The following is a 22,576-nucleotide window of genomic DNA, read 5'->3' on the forward strand; positions in this document are numbered from 1 at the left end:
TTGCACACTAATCATAGGCTTGTTCACATGATAATCAAGCACACAGAAAGATCTCTGTTCTCCAGTCAATGCCATTTTCCTGCTTACTGCCGACTCCTAGCGGTAGAAAGTGGAAAAACTGCATGGAAACTAAACTTTGAAAGTTAACCTTTCGAAGCACATGTCTCACAATAACATATGTTTATTAGATTTCACAGAATAAATTTCTGTAATCAGGTCCATCATTTTGACTTACCCTGTATAATACACTCTTTCATGTCTGTTAATGCCAGGTCAATCATAGGACGTTTCTATTTCAGTGCTGTAAGGTGTGAATTTCAGCAATGTTTGAAGACACATTTCTCAAGAACCAAACCAAATAATTAACTATTGCTTAAATACCTTGCATGTCTCATTTCTGTATCATTATCCATAAAATGATTGGATTTAAAACATATTTTGCATTTGTTTCGTACTGGAAATCTATATGCTGGATATCTGCATTGTGGATATCTTGGTATATTTTTATCTGAATATCTGACATTTGGATTTTCCATTTACTGCAACTGGATATCAGAATTATTCAGGTACTAATGTAACATCCTGCAGAAGTAAGCATCATTACTGACAATCTTTTGACATTGTTGCCACACATAAGATGATTTACCTCAAAACGCCGAGAAGAAATGTAGCTGTAGTGAAATTTTCACTACATGGTACACAAATTTTGTAGCTTTGCTGCAGCTACAGCTACAATTTTGAAAATTAGCACTGTTATAGCTACAAATTTTGTAGCTAGCTAAGTAGCGACGCTGCAAGTAGCTTGCTACTTCTGACTACTGGTAGTAGCCTTTGGTTCTTTTGTTTTAGCAGACAAGAATTTTGAATATAGTGGAATCAAAGTAGTTGATTGATTCAATTTATTTATTTTACTTTGCTACCGAATGACAAATTTATTGTTTCATCTCCATTACAGAACTAGTATGTAATCTCATTTCTAAGATGGATTGTTCTATATACAAACTTTAAGCTCAATGGTGAATGTCATACTTTAAGGTCTCTTCAGAGGAAATGAAAATTTGGGCATATAGAACATTTACATTCTCAGTGGACGATTTGCTATAGCTTTCTAGCAGAACAATTTTTCTGCCCTGCATATCTACCCCCTTTCTCTCTCTCATTCTTGTATTCACTTAATTGTGTACACCATTTGGAATTGACCCACTGTACCCCCCTTGAGAATTACATTGATTTTTTTTTATTAACAGATTTAAATGTTTTACGAAATATAAAATTGTTTCCAGTGCACAGACGCTACTAAAATAACAGAGATATTTGATCCCAAAGTATAGCCTGCGTAAATAAAGCCTGCCATCTCGGAGTACTTTCCCTGCTTGTTATTAGTAAAAAGCAGTTGTATGCACATTCAAATAGCTAATGAACATGTGAAAAAAATCACACCATCAAACTTGGCACTCCTAACCAAATGATATAAAATTAGGTACTAGTTTACTATCCTTCGGACACATTTATTTATTTTTACAGAAGAAACTTAAGATAACAGATGTACTTTACTTCATAATAACTCCTTTCCGTGAGCTGAAAACATTCTGAAAAATATTTACTTTCTCGAGGGAGTACAGAGAGTCAAGGGTACTCAAGAATGTGTGATCCTATGCATTGAGAGATTTGTGAGATATACACTTCTATCAAATTATGGTCTAATGAAAAGTATTAATTATTATTGTGTTTCTGAAACAAGGTTGGAATTAAAGACAGTAACAAGAACATTCCGTATTGTAACTCATTCGATCTTTTTCAGCTGTTACATTTAAAAGCCACTGGAGGAAGAAATTAGCAACTAAATTCTGCAGATGAAGGGCGATTGTTTGTATGAGGAAGAATCACAAAAATTGCAGCCTGTTTCATTAACTGAAGGTTATTTGTTACTTAATAATTTCAGTTTTTGTAGATATTGTGTTATTTGATTTTGATGATTAATAGGATGTCTTTTAGTAGTCTCATAATTATTGAAACTAACATTTAAGAAAGAACGTGCAGCTGGCCTCAGTGGTCAGTGAAATGCGCTAAGAAGTTTCAAGTTTGAATCCTGGTCAGATATGATTACAGTGTTCGTTCCTTCACAATCTCATCAGATAACTTTTGTTCCTCATCTTTGCAATTATCCTGAAAGGTTGAAAAGCAGCATAAAATAACAAAAGTAGAATTGAGGTATAGTGTCAATATGGTTCTATATGCAAAGGAATTCAGAGTAAGAACCCTCATGCCAAATCATATTGAACCGAATGTACTTGACACGTAATTTGACAAATATGTAAGCCTCCTCCGCCCCAAAAGAATAAGTGGTGATAATGTTATAAATTAAGAAACAAATGGAATTCATACAATATGTTTCAAGATTTGCGTGAGTAGTATAGTGGCACGGGTTCGCAAACCGAAAATGAGGCTCGGTGAGGCTCGCCTTAATGGATTTCTCTCGTAAGGCGAGCCTCATTTTCTTGCAGTGTTGCCAACTCCTCACTCGAAAAAATCACCAAGGTTTTTTTTTGGGTCTAACCTAGCCTAAAGCAAGGAGCTGGCAACACTGCTTGAGGTCTGCCTTGCAGCGTTGCCAACATCTTACTCGATAAAATCACCAAGGTTTTTATTTGGTCTAACCTAACCTAAAGCAAGGAGCTGGCAATACTGCTTGAGGTTTGTCTTGCAGTATTGCCAACATCTTACTCGAAAAGTCACCAAGGTTTTTATTTTGGTCTAACCTAACCTAAAGCAAGGAGCTGGCAACTTTGCTTGAGGCCTTACAGTGCATAAAGCAATTTGCCAACCTTCTGGTACTTTTGCCATAGCTTTTTACAAAAAAAAAGAGAGAGAGGAGAAAAAGAGAGAGAGGGAAGAGTTAAACAACCGACAATGCTGCCAACACCTACCTACAGCTTTTTTTACTTGGCAAGGGTTTAGCCAATTTAGCAAGGAGTGCCGGCAACAAATATATACTGCCGTAAAAGAGAGAGATGGATGGATGGATGGATGGCAACACAGTATGTGTGTGCGTGTGTGTATAATATGTAGCATTATTAACTAGAGTGTGTTGGCAACCCATTTGCAACTAAAAAAAAAAAGATAGAGATACCAACATTGCTGTAAGATAAAGAAAGAGAGACCTATTGCGACTTTTGTAAACCTCTCTCGGGGTGAAACACGATGTGCTATACACATGTGCGCGCTGGTGCCTCTTATTATTTTTCGTATTGTGAGGCAAACAAACAAATAAATAATTGTTGTTTTTTAGGATGCCTGGCCCCTAACCTCGCCAGGGTGCGTGGTGCCCAACCCAAAAAGGTTCTAACGGCTACGGTTCTAGATAACCGCACCTCTGTAAAGTTTCACGTGTTTTTTTTTCCCAAACTTCCATGAAACCCTACAGAGGACCTCCGTAATGCATGCAACGTGTACTAACGACTCTAGTGTTATTTGATGTTGTAATATTTTTGGATATAGAGTTTTATTGTGAGATATAGATAAAAATAATTATGTTTATTATAATATTTTTTTGATGAAGATGGAGAATATGTGTATGTTACAAAAAAAGCATGCAACTTTATTTTTTAGCTATTTTTTACCTCCTGCAATTTTTGCTCTTATGCTAACCTTGTTTTTTGACCTACTTTTGAAACGACTTATGATATTTTCCTATAAGACTGTCTCCTCTTGTGGTAAGGCAGCGATCGTCTTCCTCACTGTAATCTACTTCGACCTAATAGGCTTCTGCTCTCAGTGTAATCTGCTATGAGCTAATACGATGTTTTTAAAACTCATGTGTGATCTTCTACAATGTGCCCCCACTGCTACGACCTAATGCGACTTCTCCTATGATGTTTTGGGTCTCTGCTACGATGTTTTTCTGTAAAAATTGCTCCTCATGATCCAAAATTGTATTGTAGTGGTATTTGAAATCGACTGTGGTGTGTGAAGAGGGAAAAAAAAATTGTGTTCAGTGATCTATTTTTGAAATGACTTACGACATTTTCCTATAAGGCTGTTTTTTTTTTTACGATGTTTTCTTGTAAGGCAGAGATTGTCTGTCAATGGGGCCTCAGTGTAATCTACTACGACCTAATACTAATTTTCTCTCCATGTTTCGCGCCTTATTTATTGCGTTGACGATGTTTCACAGCGCAGAAAAAAAGCCGGTACGAGTAAATGTATTTTTTTGTTTCAACGTCATCAAGTGGGGTTCAGTGTTGCCAACCCACCCCAAGAAAATTTTGCTTTTACAGACGAAGCTATCCTACAATTAGGAGTTGGCAACACTGACTAGTTGCTTCACAAACCTCTTGTTTTTTAAACATATGATATTTCACAGGCGAGGCTAACCTACAAGTTACAAGTTGACGGCGTAATCTTCTATAAGATGATAAGTATGCAATAAGATGAAGAAGATGCTAACTGGCAATAGCGGTGTCAATGTTTCCAGCTCTCTACCCCTCTCTCACTGGGCCTCCTCCCCTATGGTGCAGTGGTAGCCTTGTATTCAAGGGTTCGATACTCGCACAAGTGGTTCTTGAAACTGTAGGTCCAGCCCCGATTAGTCTTACTTACAGGGGGCTCTTGTACCGCCACAGTAGCGAAAAAACATGCATACTTCTGTTTTTCCACATGTATGTATGTATGTAATGCGATTTGTGTGGGGGGGGGGAGCAAAATTTTGAACTTATGGCTTAATTAATCTGCATGAATGCTTAATGTTTGATTTTTTTATTTCTAGTTCGACATGAGATACACACAATTTTATTTTTTGAAGTATAGTTAATATTACCTAGTTCGGGTTAAGCTGTAACATACAACTAGCGATCGACACGACCACCTGACATACAGACAGAGAGAGTGTGAGCAAATTCAAAGTGTGATCTATCGTGAACTAAACTAACCCCACTCACCCACCCACATATAGTCTTACAGGTAACTCAAAAAGCAGAAAGTAGTACATAGCATGACAGGTCGATCTATTGTAAACTAAACTAACCTCACTTGCCCACCCACATATAGCCTTACAGGTGACTCAAAAGCAGAAAGGCAGCTATATTATTTGTAAGGGCCAACACACAAGATCTATTGCAAACTAAATTAACCTACGACATAAGCCATGGACACATCTTCCAGATAGGGTATAAGCAACTCACCTCTTGCAATTGTATAACGGGGAAAATTAACCTACAGCTGGCAACACTGTTTGAGTTGCTTTCGACGAGCCAAACTTATACTTTGCAAATAGGCTCTACAGCTAGAAGCTTGAAACATATACCTTCGCAGAGTATGCCAACTTACCTCATGTAAAAATATTACCTAGTACGGTTAAGCTGTGACATACAACTAACGATCGACACGACCACCTGACACACATACGGAGAGAGTGAGACAGTTTATACGCAATATATTCCTACACATGTACTGGGTTTAAAAGGTAACTTGCAACAACTATTTTACTCACCCCCTATCAAAATCTCCTAACCTCATGTTTTTGATACTTGCTGCCAGAACATGGTGGTTTTAGACTGTAAATTCAACCCGATTATTCTATTTGTGCATGATGCCTGCATTTGGAATATTTAATTTTTGGCATACGGTATTTTGCGTGCTCCAGTAACCTTGCGCTCGATTCACGGAAGCTATGACGTGTATTTCCTGTTTCGCGAACATGCGAGAATTTTTCACAATAGATAATATATTGCAAGAGCGAGTTGTTTGTGTATATAAATCTAGTTTTGGAAATGGACATGAATATAATGTCAAAAATTATTACATAATTTAAAAATATTGATATTTATTGCACTAGCAAAGGTAAATGTGGAATGCCCCGACCCCTCAGCTGTTAGGTTAAACAGCATAAATATTTTATTACTGATAGCAAGTATTCTCATATCGACAAAACAGATCTAGTAATGAGCTGTTTTGCAAGTCTCCCGAGTGAAGGAATATGATGCCACTATAAACTGTAAACAAGATATGCAGCCCCTTGCATGAGATGTACGAGCCTTATGAACCTCGACCTATAGAGTTGTACAATGGATGTTTTTTTTTAAGCATAGCGGCGTGTTTTCGCTTATTTCAATGTCATCGAGCGGGCATGTAAAGAAGGGGAGAGAAAAAAAAGAGGAGGAGGGGTTATAACGGATAATTCATATTTCGATTTCAATATTTTTGCTAGTCACGATTCACCTACTATCTAGAAGGACACTGGACGATGGCTAAAAGCGAGTGAAGGAGAGAAATGTTATTTTTTTTATTTTTTTGATTGTGTGTGATGAAATAGTTTTAGATAATAATAGTAGGCTAATAGAATTGTAGAAAACGGCTGTATCGTGATGCGAGGCTGAAAGCAATTTCGAAAGCAGTCTCGGGCATCTTCGCGTTCAGCCAACAAGGAAAATGCACATGGAGGGTGCAATGGTATTGTCCATGGATGGTTTTTCTGAATAAACATACATATCAGTTTTTGCAGTCTCCAGATGGGGCCGGAGCTTTTGTTTTGGTTGGACAAGGGGGTTCAGATAAATGCATGGACATCAAAATAAAAGAAAAAAATTTACTCCACTGCTCACATGTATTGAGTCTTCCAATAACACACCTCGCGGGGCGTACCTACATGTATGCAAAATATAGTTAATGTCTTATTTCTCGAACCTGTGGTCTGTAGATTTGCTTTTGTTGGCAACAGAAACAGAAAAAATGGCACTATGTTATTGTATACTGATATGGGTGTACTGTAATCACAACAATTTTTCTAGTTAAAAATCTATGTCGAAAAGCAATGTTGGGTGACTTGTCTGTGTTGGGTCTTATTAACAACTTCACAGCTGTACCTGCACAACTCATCGACTACAAGGCAACAATGTTAGGAAATGTGTGCATGGCTCCGAGAATACAATTTAAAATCACTAATGTGGCATGAACTCCCTCCACTTGTGTGTATTTGAATATGCGAAAATTAGATATTTTGAATAATCGATGAGAACAATCACAAAAACAGGTTGCACCTGTATGACGTGTTCAAACTTCAGACGATTTTTGTTAATCTACAAAAGCCAAGTGCGAACGGAGATCACTACGAAAATTGGGAAAAAAACGTTGAAACGTATAAGAACGTTTACCGAAACGTTTCAACGTTGAAACGTTTCGGTAAACGTTCTTATACGTTCTTAAACGTTTCAACGTTTATATAAGAACGATAAAAACGTACTGTGATACTCATCTTCACGATTAGTCAAACGTAGTATTCATTCGCTGTACATATTTTCCGTCCTTAAATTCTAATAGTAACAAAAACCTTCCATCTCTCATTTTATATTTAATTCTGTGCAAATCACATGCCTGGAACTTGCGTGTATCACCCTCACTGTTTATTCAGATTTTGACCTTAACTATTGATCATGCATTTTTTTATTGCATATTTCCCATGTCAACACAAAATATATATTTTCTCTTGGATTAATTTTAACAATGATGATGAAAATTAGAGAAAGAGTGGAGAGAAAGAGAGAGTCCTCTTCCGTAGCTGAGCGAGTTACGGGCGTTCACTCGTCTTGAGATTGTTCGCTGCGAGACGGCATAGGTTCGAATCCGGCTCTGGTCGGAATTTATTCGGCCTACGTATAGGGCCGGTAGCAACCCACCATCGTGAGAAAATTGGGGGAGTTATGAGTGACTGGTGTAAGCTGGTTTTAGATATCTTCTATAACGGCTGAGGGTTCGTCGTGCTGACCAAGATCACCTCGTTGCCAGTTAAAGATAACTCTAGGTAGGATTCCCCATCCAAATTTTTGTTTCGTGTTCATAGCGATAGTGGTGTCCAATGCTGCAACTTTTTCCCCCAAAGAAGCGTCTCTGCTCATGACCCTCCTGAAAGCGGCATGCTCTAATTTCTTGTCTGCTTCGTGACGTGCATCCAAATTCGTGTGCGTGTTGTAAGCAATATCGTGATCTTTGCATGCCGCGTCCAACGAATTCACACCCTTGTCTCCTCTCTCTAATCTTTTCTCGAGTTTGGTACCCGGTCCGCAGTATTGGTAGCCAAGTAAATGCATCTCGAAAAATAACTTGTTGATGATGTCGTTCACGAGTCCCTTTCCTTCGGCAACGTTCCAGAATCTCGGAGGCAGCATGTTGATAATTTTTATCAGGTAGCCGATACTTTTGTCGTCGTTCACGATGAAGTTGGAAAGTTTGCCAACATTGTAATTGGAGAGTGATGTTACCCCTACAGATTTTACTTCACAATGGAGGTTGTTGACACTCATCGAGACACACGCCCCAGAAGACGACTGGTGGATGGATAGTTGTGTATGCCAGCCACCAGTTGGGCCTGCGATCAGTTTAGTTGTTTTAAATTGTGAGTGTGTGTGTGTGAATTGAAACACTACAATTTCTTACCAAGTGGTAATATATCGACGTCTTGTAATCAGTGTGTCCTATTCCGAATTCCAGTCAGGTCGCATAATCAATGTTTCAGATTCCATTTTAAACGTATCCCGAGTTGTGATTAGCCTATGTGTGCAAAAAGTGATGTTAAAACAAACTCTTGACCTCAATAATACAAGTTGTGTATTTTCTTTCAGCTGTGGTTCCCTCTTTTTTTTCGCGAGAAATAACGAATTAACCTAATCATTAACTCAACAAATAAAAAATGCATCTCTAAATTAATTAGTAAAAACTGTTATTACACCCAAACCTCTATTTTATCGTAAATGTAAATAAAATATCATCTCACGTAGTGAAAACAATGTGAAAATTGTTCTAGTGAGTGATATATGATTGTCAAACACATACATGATTACATTATGTTACAGATTCCACCGATGTAGTTTCCGGTGAAATAATTATGATAAAATTACTTTCCGGTTCTCGCCGGTGAAACCTTTGATCGCACACCGGACACGTTTCAATGTTATTGTGAGATTGAAATTCATCGCTGGATAATAGGAGCATTTGGTTTCGATTCGCGTAAGAGGCTGCCAATAGTCTCAACCTCTTCAACTATCTTTTCAAAAAAAATGTTTGATTACGTCTGGTCCTCGGTAAACATACGGTTCATCTATCCTATCCTGTCGCACAACAACAATATCCGAAACTCGAGGCTTCGTGCGGTGTTGTGGAAGAAAGTTCGGGGATGAAGAATATACATGACTTGATTTATTTGTTTCTTCTCTTGTTTTTTCTGAGGACATATGCGAGTCTTATTCAAGAACTGGAATAATTGTGCCTTTCGAATCGAATTTATGGAGGGGTAGAGAGAGGGCCAATATGGACAGGTTAGAAACAAGTGATGTTATAATAATAGCCGTCGCCATTTCAGAGTGGCAAATGTTTAACATTAATTGTTGAATTTTATTTTAGGCTAGGGATATTGACTTCGTAAATTTTATCAAAACAACCATTATTCATCCTCATCATTGCCATTAGCCAAAATAGCCTCGCTTCTTTTTTTTTCCCCAATTTTCGTAGTGATCTCCGTTCGCACTTGGCTTTTGTAGATTAACAAAAATCGTCTGAAGTTTGAACACGTCATACAGGTGCAACCTGTTTTTGTGATTGTTCTCATCGATTATTCAAAATATCTAATTTTCGCATATTCAAATACACACAAGTGGAGGGAGTTCATGCCACATTAGTGATTTTAAATTGTATTCTCGGAGCCATGCACACATTTCCTAACATTGTTGCCTTGTAGTCGATGAGTTGTGCAGGTACAGCTGTGAAGTTGTTAATAAGACCCAACACAGACAAGTCACCCAACATTGCTTTTCGACATAGATTTTTAACTAGAAAAATTGTTGTGATTACAGTACACCCATATCAGTATACAATAACATAGTGCCATTTTTTCTGTTTCTGTTGCCAACAAAAGCAAATCTACAGACCACAGGTTCGAGAAATAAGACATTAACTATATTTTGCATACATGTAGGTACGCCCCGCGAGGTGTGTTATTGGAAGACTCAATACATGTGAGCAGTGGAGTAAATTTTTTTCTTTTATTTTGATGTCCATGCATTTATCTGAACCCCCTTGTCCAACCAAAACAAAAGCTCTGGCCCCATCTGGAGACTGCAAAAACTGATATGTATGTTTATTCAGAAAAACCATCCATGGACAATACCATTGCACCCTCCATGTGCATTTTCCTTGTTGGCTGAACGCGAAGATGCCCGAGACTGCTTTCGAAATTGCTTTCAGCCTCGCATCACGATACAGCCGTTTTCTACAATTCTATTAGCCTACTATTATTATCTAAAACTATTTCATCACACACAATCAAAAAAATAAAAAAAATAACATTTCTCTCCTTCACTCGCTTTTAGCCATCGTCCAGTGTCCTTCTAGATAGCAGGTGAATCGTGACTAGCAAAAATATTGAAATCGAAATATGAATTATCCGTTATAACCCCTCCTCCTCTTTTTTTTCTCTCCCCTTCTTTACATGCCCGCTCGATGACATTGAAATAAGCGAAAACACGCCGCTATGCTTAAAAAAAAACATCCATTGTACAACTCTATAGGTCGAGGTTCATAAGGCTCGTACATCTCATGCAAGGGGCTGCATATCTTGTTTACAGTTTATAGTGGCATCATATTCCTTCACTCGGGAGACTTGCAAAACAGCTCATTACTAGATCTGTTTTGTCGATATGAGAATACTTGCTATCAGTAATAAAATATTTATGCTGTTTAACCTAACAGCTGAGGGGTCGGGGCATTCCACATTTACCTTTGCTAGTGCAATAAATATCAATATTTTTAAATTATGTAATAATTTTTGACATTATATTCATGTCCATTTCCAAAACTAGATTTATATACACAAACAACTCGCTCTTGCAATATATTATCTATTGTGAAAAATTCTCGCATGTTCGCGAAACAGGAAATACACGTCATAGCTTCCGTGAATCGAGCGCAAGGTTACTGGAGCACGCAAAATACCGTATGCCAAAAATTAAATATTCCAAATGCAGGCATCATGCACAAATAGAATAATCGGGTTGAATTTACAGTCTAAAACCACCATGTTCTGGCAGCAAGTATCAAAAACATGAGGTTAGGAGATTTTGATAGGGGGTGAGTAAAATAGTTGTTGCAAGTTACCTTTTAAACCCAGTACATGTGTAGGAATATATTGCGTATAAACTGTCTCACTCTCTCCGTATGTGTGTCAGGTGGTCGTGTCGATCGTTAGTTGTATGTCACAGCTTAACCGTACTAGGTAATATTTTTACATGAGGTAAGTTGGCATACTCTGCGAAGGTATATGTTTCAAGCTTCTAGCTGTAGAGCCTATTTGCAAAGTATAAGTTTGGCTCGTCGAAAGCAACTCAAACAGTGTTGCCAGCTGTAGGTTAATTTTCCCCGTTATACAATTGCAAGAGGTGAGTTGCTTATACCCTATCTGGAAGATGTGTCCATGGCTTATGTCGTAGGTTAATTTAGTTTGCAATAGATCTTGTGTGTTGGCCCTTACAAATAATATAGCTGCCTTTCTGCTTTTGAGTCACCTGTAAGGCTATATGTGGGTGGGCAAGTGAGGTTAGTTTAGTTTACAATAGATCGACCTGTCAAGCTATGTACTACTTTCTGCTTTTTGAGTTACCTGTAAGACTATATGTGGGTGGGTGAGTGGGGTTAGTTTAGTTCACGATAGATCACACTTTGAATTTGCTCACACTCTCTCTGTCTGTATGTCAGGTGGTCGTGTCGATCGCTAGTTGTATGTTACAGCTTAACCCGAACTAGGTAATATTAACTATACTTCAAAAAATAAAATTGTGTGTATCTCATGTCGAACTAGAAATAAAAAAATCAAACATTAAGCATTCATGCAGATTAATTAAGCCATAAGTTCAAAATTTTGCTCCCCCCCCACACAAATCGCATTACATACATACATACATGTGGAAAAACAGAAGTATGCATGTTTTTTCGCTACTGTGGCGTTACAAGAGCCCCCTGTAAGTAAGACTAATCGGGGCTGGACCTACAGTTTCAAGAACCACTTGTGCGAGTATCGAACCCTTGAATACAAGGCTACCACTGCACCATAGGGGAGGAGGCCCAGTGAGAGGGGGGTAGAGAGCTGGAAACATTGACACCGCTATTGCCAGTTAGCATCTTCTTCATCTTATTGCATACTTATCATCTTATAGAAGATTACGCCGTCAACTTGTAACTTGTAGGTTAGCCTCGCCTGTGAAATATCATATGTTTAAAAAACAAGAGGTTTGTGAAGCAACTAGTCAGTGTTGCCAACTCCTAATTGTAGGATAGCTTCGTCTGTAAAAGCAAAATTTTCTTGGGGTGCGTTGGCAACACTGAACCCCACTTGATGACGTTGAAACAAAAAAATACATTTACTCGTACCGGCTTTTTTTCTGCGCTGTGAAACATCGTCAACGCAATAAATAAGGCGCGAAACATGGAGAGAAAATTAGTATTAGGTCGTAGTAGATTACACTGAGGCCCCATTGACAGACAATCTCTGCCTTACAAGAAAACATCGTAAAAAAAAAAACAGCCTTATAGGAAAATGTCGTAAGTCATTTCAAAAATAGATCACTGAACACAAATTTTTTTTCCCTCTTCACACACCACAGTCGATTTCAAATACCACTACAATACAATTTTGGATCATGAGGAGCAATTTTTACAGAAAAACATCGTAGCAGAGACCCAAAACATCATAGGAGAAGTCGCATTAGGTCGTAGCAGTGGGGGCACATTGTAGAAGATCACACATGAGTTTTAAAAACATCGTATTAGCTCATAGCAGATTACACTGAGAGCAGAAGCCTATTAGGTCGAAGTAGATTACAGTGAGGAAGACGATCGCTGCCTTACCGCAAGAGGAGACAGTCTTATAGGAAAATATCATAAGTCGTTTCAAAAGTAGGTCAAAAAACAAGGTTAGCATAAGAGCAAAAATTGCAGGAGGTAAAAAATAGCTAAAAAATAAAGTTGCATGCTTTTTTTGTAACATACACATATTCTCCATCTTCATCAAAAAAATATTATAATAAACATAATTATTTTTATCTATATCTCACAATAAAACTCTATATCCAAAAATATTACAACATCAAATAACACTAGAGTCGTTAGTACACGTTGCATGCATTACGGAGGTCCTCTGTAGGGTTTCATGGAAGTTTGGGAAAAAAAAACACGTGAAACTTTACAGAGGTGCGGTTATCTAGAACCGTAGCCGTTAGAACCTTTTTGGGTTGGGCACCACGCACCCTGGCGAGGTTAGGGGCCAGGCATCCTAAAAAACAACAATTATTTATTTGTTTGTTTGCCTCACAATACGAAAAATAATAAGAGGCACCAGCGCGCACATGTGTATAGCACATCGTGTTTCACCCCGAGAGAGGTTTACAAAAGTCGCAATAGGTCTCTCTTTCTTTATCTTACAGCAATGTTGGTATCTCTATCTTTTTTTTTTTAGTTGCAAATGGGTTGCCAACACACTCTAGTTAATAATGCTACATATTATACACACACGCACACACATACTGTGTTGCCATCCATCCATCCATCCATCTCTCTCTTTTACGGCAGTATATATTTGTTGCCGGCACTCCTTGCTAAATTGGCTAAACCCTTGCCAAGTAAAAAAAGCTGTAGGTAGGTGTTGGCAGCATTGTCGGTTGTTTAACTCTTCCCTCTCTCTCTTTTTCTCCTCTCTCTCTTTTTTTTTGTAAAAAGCTATGGCAAAAGTACCAGAAGGTTGGCAAATTGCTTTATGCACTGTAAGGCCTCAAGCAAAGTTGCCAGCTCCTTGCTTTAGGTTAGGTTAGACCAAAATAAAAACCTTGGTGACTTTTCGAGTAAGATGTTGGCAATACTGCAAGACAAACCTCAAGCAGTATTGCCAGCTCCTTGCTTTAGGTTAGGTTAGACCAAATAAAAACCTTGGTGATTTTATCGAGTAAGATGTTGGCAACGCTGCAAGGCAGACCTCAAGCAGTGTTGCCAGCTCCTTGCTTTAGGCTAGGTTAGACCCAAAAAAAAACCTTGGTGATTTTTTCGAGTGAGGAGTTGGCAACACTGCAAGAAAATGAGGCTCGCCTTACGAGAGAAATCCATTAAGGCGAGCCTCACCGAGCCTCATTTTCGGTTTGCGAACCCGTGCCACTATACTACTTGCGTGGATGCATGTAAGTGGTGAATGAGACCTATCACTTTTTTTTTTTTTAATTCATTGGAGACTTAATAGTGATCAGGGTTGCCATTTTGCCTGGTTTTTCCAAAAACACCCAACCCGAGTGGGTTTTATTGGGCTTTTTCAGGTTATGTTTAAAAATACATATTTTAAAAATGAAATACATTTTTCCCTGGTAGTAATGTATCGTAACATTCATTTTGTATTGTTTTAATTGAGTGAATATAGAAATATTTAATATTTCTGTTAACATATTCTGTCCTAAAATATTTGTCCAACAATCATGGACGTCCACAGGATTTTTTCCAGGGAGGGGCAAGGAAGGTATTTTTTTTTCCAGGGGGACAAACAAGGCACATTTCCCCCAAAATAGTGTTGTTCCCTAAAAAAAAACATTGCTTAAATTTGAATTTATGGTGTTCATGCAATAATTAACGCATATTATTGTGGATAAAATGAAATTATATGTGTGAAATACATAATTTTTGGTTGACTTTTATTTTCCAGGGGGGGACATGACCCCCCTTGCCTCCCACCCTTCCGGATGCCAATGCCAACAGTTTGATTCTACTTACTCTTCCTGGATCAGAGATGCAACCAGGAACTTCGGGGGAGAGTACCTGGATAAAAGTGTCAATAATAATATTATTATTATCATCATCATCATCGCCAAATACGTTATTATCCTCTTAAAAGGGGAGGGGGGATAGAAAGAAGTTGGTGCTAAAGCATTTGTGTTGGAAAAACAATTTGAAATATTTTTTCAACACATTTTAATTTCACATTAGCTAATAAAGGAAAACAAGTACACAAACTGTATTTTTGAAGGACAGAAAATGCATGATGAATATAATTTTTTTGTACATATGACATGCATAACTTTCATGTGCAACATAATGTTTTGCACATATGAAACATGGAGCGACGTAAAATAAGAAAATATATATGCAACATCATCATCATCATCCTTTGCCGTTTCCTGCCCCAGGCTGGGTCGGCATAGAAGTCAAGCCTCTCCACCTCTCCTCTCTTTCCACAGTGTTCCATTCTTGTCCTCTTCTCCTAACACTCTCCACTATCTGCTCTTTCCACCAACATCTTGGTATCCCCCTTGGCTTTATTCCCACTCCTTGTGTATTGTAAGCTCTTACTGGTAATCTTTCTGCATCCATCATCTTCATGTGTCTGAACCATCTCATCTGTGCCTGATCTATCCTGTCCAGAAGCTTCACCACACCCACTGTCTGTCGGATCTCCTCATTCCTTATTCTATCCCTTCTAGTCTTCCCCAATATACTCCTTAAAAAATTCATCTCCACTGTCTGCATCTTTCTTTTCTCTCTCTCTGTCATTGTCTAAGTCTCTGCTCCATACATAATTATCGGCACATACTATGTGTTATATATTACCTTCTTGCATTTCATAGGTACCATATTCCATATTAATCTTCAAACACTTTGATATAGTCCACAACCCATTTGTCCTCTTCTGTTTACCTCATCTATTCTTCCACTTCTCTCAATTATGTTTCCTAGATATTTGAAGCTCTCCGCTACCCTCAACATGCAACATGTGTAACACTAAATTGTGTACATATTTGAAGTTTCTTGAATTCAGATATACTCTATGTGATGAAAAGTATCCGGACACATGCAAAACGTGTGTTTATCATAGAGGGCGACACAGTACTGCCATCTACCGCATGGAACACATAGTCAGGGAACTCAGTAGTCTGCAGACAGTGTTAGGCAGCAGTATGGGATGGTCTGAGGAACTCACAGACTTTGAACGTGGTCTGTTGGTTGGATGCCACTTGTGCAGGAAGTCTGTGTGTGAGATTTCCACCCTCCTAAACATCCCTCTGTCCACTGTTTCCGATGTTATAGTAAAGGGATGTGTACAACCCAAAAGCGTGCAGGCCAACCTCCCATGTTGACCTCCAGAGACCATCGAGTGTTGAAGAGGGTCGTACAGCATTATCGTCAATCATCCATTGCCACCATCACACAGGAATTCCAAACTGCATCTGGATCTACTCCAAGCACCATTACTGTTTTGCGCAAGGTGCGGCAACTTGGTTTCCATGGCCGAACAGCTGCCCATAAGTCAAACATCACATAGACAAATGCCAAACGCCACCTCGTGTGGTGCAAGGAGCGTCGAAACTGGACCATAGACCAGTGGAAAACTGTTGTGTGGAATGATGAATCACAGTACACAATGTGGCGATCCTATGGTAGGGTGTGGATGTGGCGAATGCCTGGTGAACGACATCTACCAGCCTGTATAGTGTCAACAGTAAAATTCGGAGGTGGCGGGGTTACAGTGTGGTCATGTTTCTCCTGGAGAGGACTTGACCCCCTTGTTGCTTTACATGGCAATGTCACGGCACAAGCTTACGTTGACATTTTAACAGCTTTCATGCTGCCTACCGTCAAAGACCAGTTCGGGGATGACCATTGTGTCTTTCAACACGACGGAGCACCCGTCCATACTGCAGGGCTTGTGGGGGAGTGGTTTGACGACAACAACGTCCCGCTAATGGACTGTCCTGCGCAAAGTCCTGATTTGAAACCCATAGAACATCTCTGGCATGTTTTGGAATTTAGACTTCGTGCTAGACCACACCGATCCACATCAATACCTTTTCTCATTTTGGCACTCTGCGAGGAATGGGCTGCCATTCCTCAGGAAACCTTCCGGCACCTGATTGAAAGTATGCCTGTGAGAGTGAACGCTGTCATCAAGGCTAAGGGTGGGCCAACACCGTATTGACCTCCAGTGTTCCCGATGGAGGGTTGCCCAAACTTGGTACTTTATTTTCAGGTGGGTGTCAGGATACTTCTGATCACATAGAGTATATATATATATATGAAACATATTTTTTAAATTCATTTAATAACAATTCATCCACCTCATAACAAACCAACAGCAAAAATTATCTAAATTGCCTCTGAAATGTAGATGCTCCATTTCCTCAAAATAATTGTTCATGCACGTAAGACAAAACTGTTTAGCATCAACAGTCTGATGTACACTGAAATTCTTATGTAAGGCCTCACCTCTTACAAAAAAAATTCGATGTTGAATTGGAAACACTGTAGCATCAATGCCAAAACTGTATTCAAGACAAGGAAGAGCTGTACAGCAGTCAAGGTCGTCAGCGCTACACAGGAGAACAATGTTAGCTACCTAGCCTTCAAGGAATTTGCGTAGCGTTTCGTTCTATGGCCATTTGGCCTGAGAAGAAATATTTGTTATCCATTTTGAGCTCGGAAGAAATCAGGTTCTGAACTGGAGATTTATTTCCTTCATTTATGAATATTGGTTGTTCGTTTTTTGTTTTTTTTTATTGCGGTTATCATTAGCTCTGAAACAAATATGAAAAGAAACGAGCAGAGAAGGTTGTTGCTTTCGGCACATGATATGCGATTTTTATGACCATTTTCTACCTCTTTTGGTTAATTTCAATGATAAGGATGAATGATGGAGTGACCAAATAAATGAACGAACATAATAAGCTCTTCAATATTACCCAAGCTTTGAACACAGGGTCCCCGGTTTCATAGATTCATAGAGCAGTATGCAAAGCACTCTGGGGGCCCTCAAAATTGAAATAATAATTGCAACAGAGAACCTGATATTAGAATATTTTAAGAGTTGAGGCAGATTAATAATTTACGTCAACCAACAACAATTTCACCTGTATTGTGTGATATATGGTTCTGCCCTAACAATTGAACGTGCTCCTGTCTCTTGGCATAATAGTTACACGTTTCCATTTTGCAGCACACAACTTCGACTCGGCACGATATGTACATTCCCTTGCCCTTGTCTGTGTTCTTTATTTTTCTATTTAGGATATATTACGTTGCCTCTTTGCCTCTTGGTTAATCCGTGGCGATGAGGATGAATGAGCAACTGATGACATGCATGTGATGGGGCAAATATAGAGATATATCCATGCCTTAATCGTGGTTCGAACTTCAGACCTCTGGTTTCGAAGCACGTTCACTCTGCCACGTGTGTCTTTTCATCTCCATTCATCAGTAATTTCAAGAGGTAGAAAACATTACTCAATACTCAGGCAAATTGTAAAAACAATCACACAAAATATTTCTATGTCTAAGTTATATGAAAATTAGGAAAAGCTAGTTTTATTTGTTAGCTTTAACTTTTACAGTAAGACATTACACGGAATGTGACATAGTATGTTATTCTGCAAAAATAACGTCAATAAATAATGCGCATCATTTATAAATATTTTGTGTGAACTGAACAATGTTGTGATCTCACCACTGAAGTTCCTGGATTCTAATGGTCCGTCTATCTGGAACTTTCCCATGACGTCCCACGTTGAAATGTTGCCTAAATAGACGCTGGGTAGCAATTACAGAGTCATTATTCTTGAAATAACTTTCCACAACAAAGGCACGATGCTGTACACTCCACCGATCCATCTCACTCTAACAATCGAAATGGCACCTCATTAGTACACGAATGCTGCACGAGATGGCACGCATTCATACATTACGTCATTGTACTACGCAAGCGAAAATAAGCGATGAACGCTGCCGCACCCTTTATTAAGTCACTTTTCTTTCATTTGCCTAATTGCAACCTTGAGGAAGATTTCATCCCATTAGTCACTACGGTTCTCTCTGTACAATTGAGTGAGAAAGGATTACAGCCCTTCCGTGGAAAGTGATGATTATGCTAATATTACATACTTCATAAATGCATTTAATTTCAATTGAACTGCATTGAATTAATTATAAGACACATACACGAACATAGACCCAAACAAAGTATTGTCACCCTGTATTAACAGTGTCCACAAAATTAATGACTGAACGGTTACTAAAGTAATAGAAATGTGCATCCGTTCACTATTCGTAAATTTTGTAGTTACGTGATTTTTTCGAACAATTTTCTACCTCTCTAGGTTAATCGCGATGGCGAGGATAAATGATGAATGGGTAAAAGACTGAACAAACACAAAACACATCCATACATTATAGCTTATTCGAACCTATGACCCTAAGGCAGCTACACTCTGCCACAAAGGCTGCTATGCCAACAAAGTAATTACTATATTTTTATATTTTGTAAAGGTATATTTAGCCCTTCAGCTTTTTTTATGTTTGATTTGGTTTATTTTACTTCGCTTTTCTGAGACTATTATCTAATCACGGCGATGAGAATGAGCGATGATATGATGAAATTGATGAAGGGACACTCACAATGATCATCCATGCCAAGGCTGAGATTCTAACTTGTAGCATACTGTGCTAACCACTCCACCATGGATGCCGGAATTTTTTTAATGTATAGGAGAAATTTGTCCCTTGACATCGAACTATAACAATTCGTCTGCATCGATTGCAGTAAGGGCAGACAATGCAGAGCATCACTTAGTCAGTCTATGCTCTAAGGAATGATTAAGCACACAATGATGATAAAAAATAATTCACATGACTATTGTGATGTATTAGCTATATCTGTGGAATATTGTTTTTCGATCAGGAAGAGAAAGTGAAAAATGCAGGGACACACTTATTGATTAATTTGATTTATTTTACTATGCTTTTCTGCCACTTGGAGATAAGGTGATGATGATGAAATTTGTGAAATGAGAATCACAAACAAATATGGATAGGACACAGCACAAGCCCCACTGGATGAGTGTCCAGACGCCAGAGCCTCGTTAGTCTGCAAAATGGGACACAATAACTTCACCATTCTTTTTTTCCTCCGAAAAACAGATACTCCCAAGACAACATCCAAGGAATACTGCCACATATGCAGAATATAAAACATTTTTATTTTTATTTACGACAAGCGTAGTGGTAACATCATCACCTTGTAAACAAGGGGTCCCGGGTCTGATACCCGGTGGAGGCACATAGTGGTTCGGGTCTTACTTTAAACTGTATGCCCAGTTCCAATTAGCCTATTTGTGCATAAAAGTGGACTGGAAACCCAAATCAAGAGTAGAGAAGAAACTCATGCCAGGATTTTTGGTAGTTTTTTTACTCTTCCTTATTTATTCATTGCTAACCTGGTTCATTCCCATGACAGCAATTAATCGATGCCTGATAAGACTCCAAGAGAAGACTTCCAGGAAACAAGTCATCAGCATATAGAAGTGATTGTACATAAACTGCTTTGAGTTTCCTATTTCCAACCTTACATTTTCGAGTTCTTCTTCTACATTGTTTATGTATTTGATCCATTAGTATTATAAATAGTAAGGGGCTGAGGCTATCTCCTTTTTTAACTCCTTTGTTCATGTTCAATTTTATTTCTCGCCTCCTATTCTCACTATTCCTTTATCTGTCTAGTAGGCACTTTGTATTCTTCTTACTAGTTTTTCTTGAGGCTCCTATTTTCTGTAACGCTGACCATACTTGTTGTCGTGGTACTGTATCGAAAGCAGCCTTTAAATCCAAGAAGGCTACAAATAGTTATTTTTCTCTGCTAAGGAATTTATCTATAACTTGTAGCGTGAAAATGTGATCTTGTGTTTGTCTTCCTCTTCTGAAAGCTGCTTGTTCTTCTTCTAACTCCTTCTCTACTTCATCTTTTAGCCTTCTTTCTAAGATCCTTGTGTATATTTTTAGAGCTACTGAAGATAGACAGATTGCTCTATAATTTACACATTTTACAGTGCTACCCTTTTTGTGGATTGGTATAACCATGTTTCTTTCCCAATCTTTGAGTATTTTAATTGTCTTCCATACTTCATTACAAATCTTCCAGAACCATTGTACAACTTTTTTTTCTCCCATCTTTATTAGTTCTGGGTACACCCTGCCTTCTCCTGCTGCTTTTTCTAATTCCACTCTCTTTATTGCATCCTCTACTTCTTGCATTTTTATTTCACCTCTTTCACCCTCTTCTCCATTTGCACTTTCTATTGTATCTTCTTCAGTCATCTTCTCATTTTCATCTCTAAATGTGTTTTCGTAATACTTACTCCATGTCTTCAATATACCTTCAGTTTCTGTCTGGATCTTTCCTGATTTATCTTCTACGTTTCTTATTCTCTTGCCATATTTTCCTCTCATTAATTTTACTGTCTGCCAGAACTTCCAACTATTTCCTTAATAGTTTTTCTCTATTTCTAACCCACACTACAGCACCTTGAATATGTAGTGTGGAAAGCAGCACTGTTCTGGGCTCTCTGGTGGGTTCCACTCGAATATGATACCACTAGAGGCGCTGGTGTCTGCCTCGCTACGTGGTATTCGTGTGCTTATAATGGAAGTAAATGGAGGTTTTGCTGCAACGTCTGATTCTTTTACATGAAGCATTTCTATGAATTTAATAATTGCTGTGATATTTGGTACAGTGGTCGTGAAAATATTAACAAACATTCTAGACAGTCGACCATGTTCTGTTATCTTGACATTAATAATACAGAAAAAATATACGCGTGGAATGCTCTTGGTAACTATACTTTTGTGTATGAATTAGGTTCATTATTATTATTATTATTATTATCATCATCATCATCATCATTTCTTTTAAAGATATGCACACTGAAGCATTTGTATTTTTGATATCTACTGTCTCTTTTCTTCCACTTGAAACTTGAGGCTACTCAGACCGAAGCGACATGCTACAGGGGGAGTTTCCAACGAAGTGGCAAGCAACATGGTGCCTTGAGTCTATTAGCAAGTGTTTGCTGCTAATTGTGAAAACAACAGATCTAGGCGACATTATAAACCGCATGTTACAACAACAGATCAAGGTGTCACGATAAACCACACATTACAACAACAGCTCTAGGCAACACGATAAGCCGCACGTGTTGCTTTGTCGCATGTGTGACGCTCAAACTGGGCCATTTCCTCAATAGCTTGCAACGTGTTGCCGTGGTTTGTTGTTCGTGCATGTGCGATGCAATAAGTGTCTTGCTTTAGGGAGATTGTGCACCAAAGCAACAAGCGGCATGTGACACATATTGTTTGAGGATTTCACCAACTGAATGCTGGCCTGTGCTGCCCATCATGCCGCTACAATGTGAAACGTTGCTCTTGATTGGCTCGTTTACAAGCCACATGTGCCACATGTCACTTCAGTCTGAAAGCTGCCTTGGACCGAAGAACCTGTGTCACTTTGGTGCAAAATCGCTGTATCGTGTGTCGCCTGCCGCTTTGGTCTAATATTTCCTTCAGGAAACGGTGCGCTCCGAACTTGTGTTCCTATGGTTCGAAAGGCTGCATTGATATCAGACTGCTTGCTTCCAAGCGACACGTGTGGTTTGTCACCTCGGTATGAAATATCTCTCAGGATACTATTCATATTCTAATAAGATAGAAGAATAAACTCTGGTAAACAATCCAGCACCTGACGTCCGAT

General features: G+C 38.6%; 1 protein-coding gene across 1 annotated transcript in view; it reads left to right on the forward strand.

The window, feature by feature from the left end:
- The window catches only part of LOC145984890 (sodium/hydrogen exchanger 9B2-like), a 96,907-nt gene that overhangs the window by 2,727 nt on the left and 71,604 nt on the right, over positions 1-22,576 (forward strand). Inside the window, exon 2 of the mRNA XM_083118264.1 lies at positions 1,802-1,917. Within this exon, the coding sequence (XP_082974390.1) occupies positions 1,854-1,917 (64 nt within the window). The 5' untranslated portion in view covers positions 1,802-1,853. The remainder of the gene's footprint in view (positions 1-1,801; positions 1,918-22,576) is intronic.

This window comes from Lepisma saccharinum, chromosome 3 (genome assembly GCF_977018435.1).
Source record: "Lepisma saccharinum chromosome 3, izLepSacc3.1, whole genome shotgun sequence".
Taxonomy (NCBI): domain Eukaryota; kingdom Metazoa; phylum Arthropoda; class Insecta; order Zygentoma; family Lepismatidae; genus Lepisma; species Lepisma saccharinum.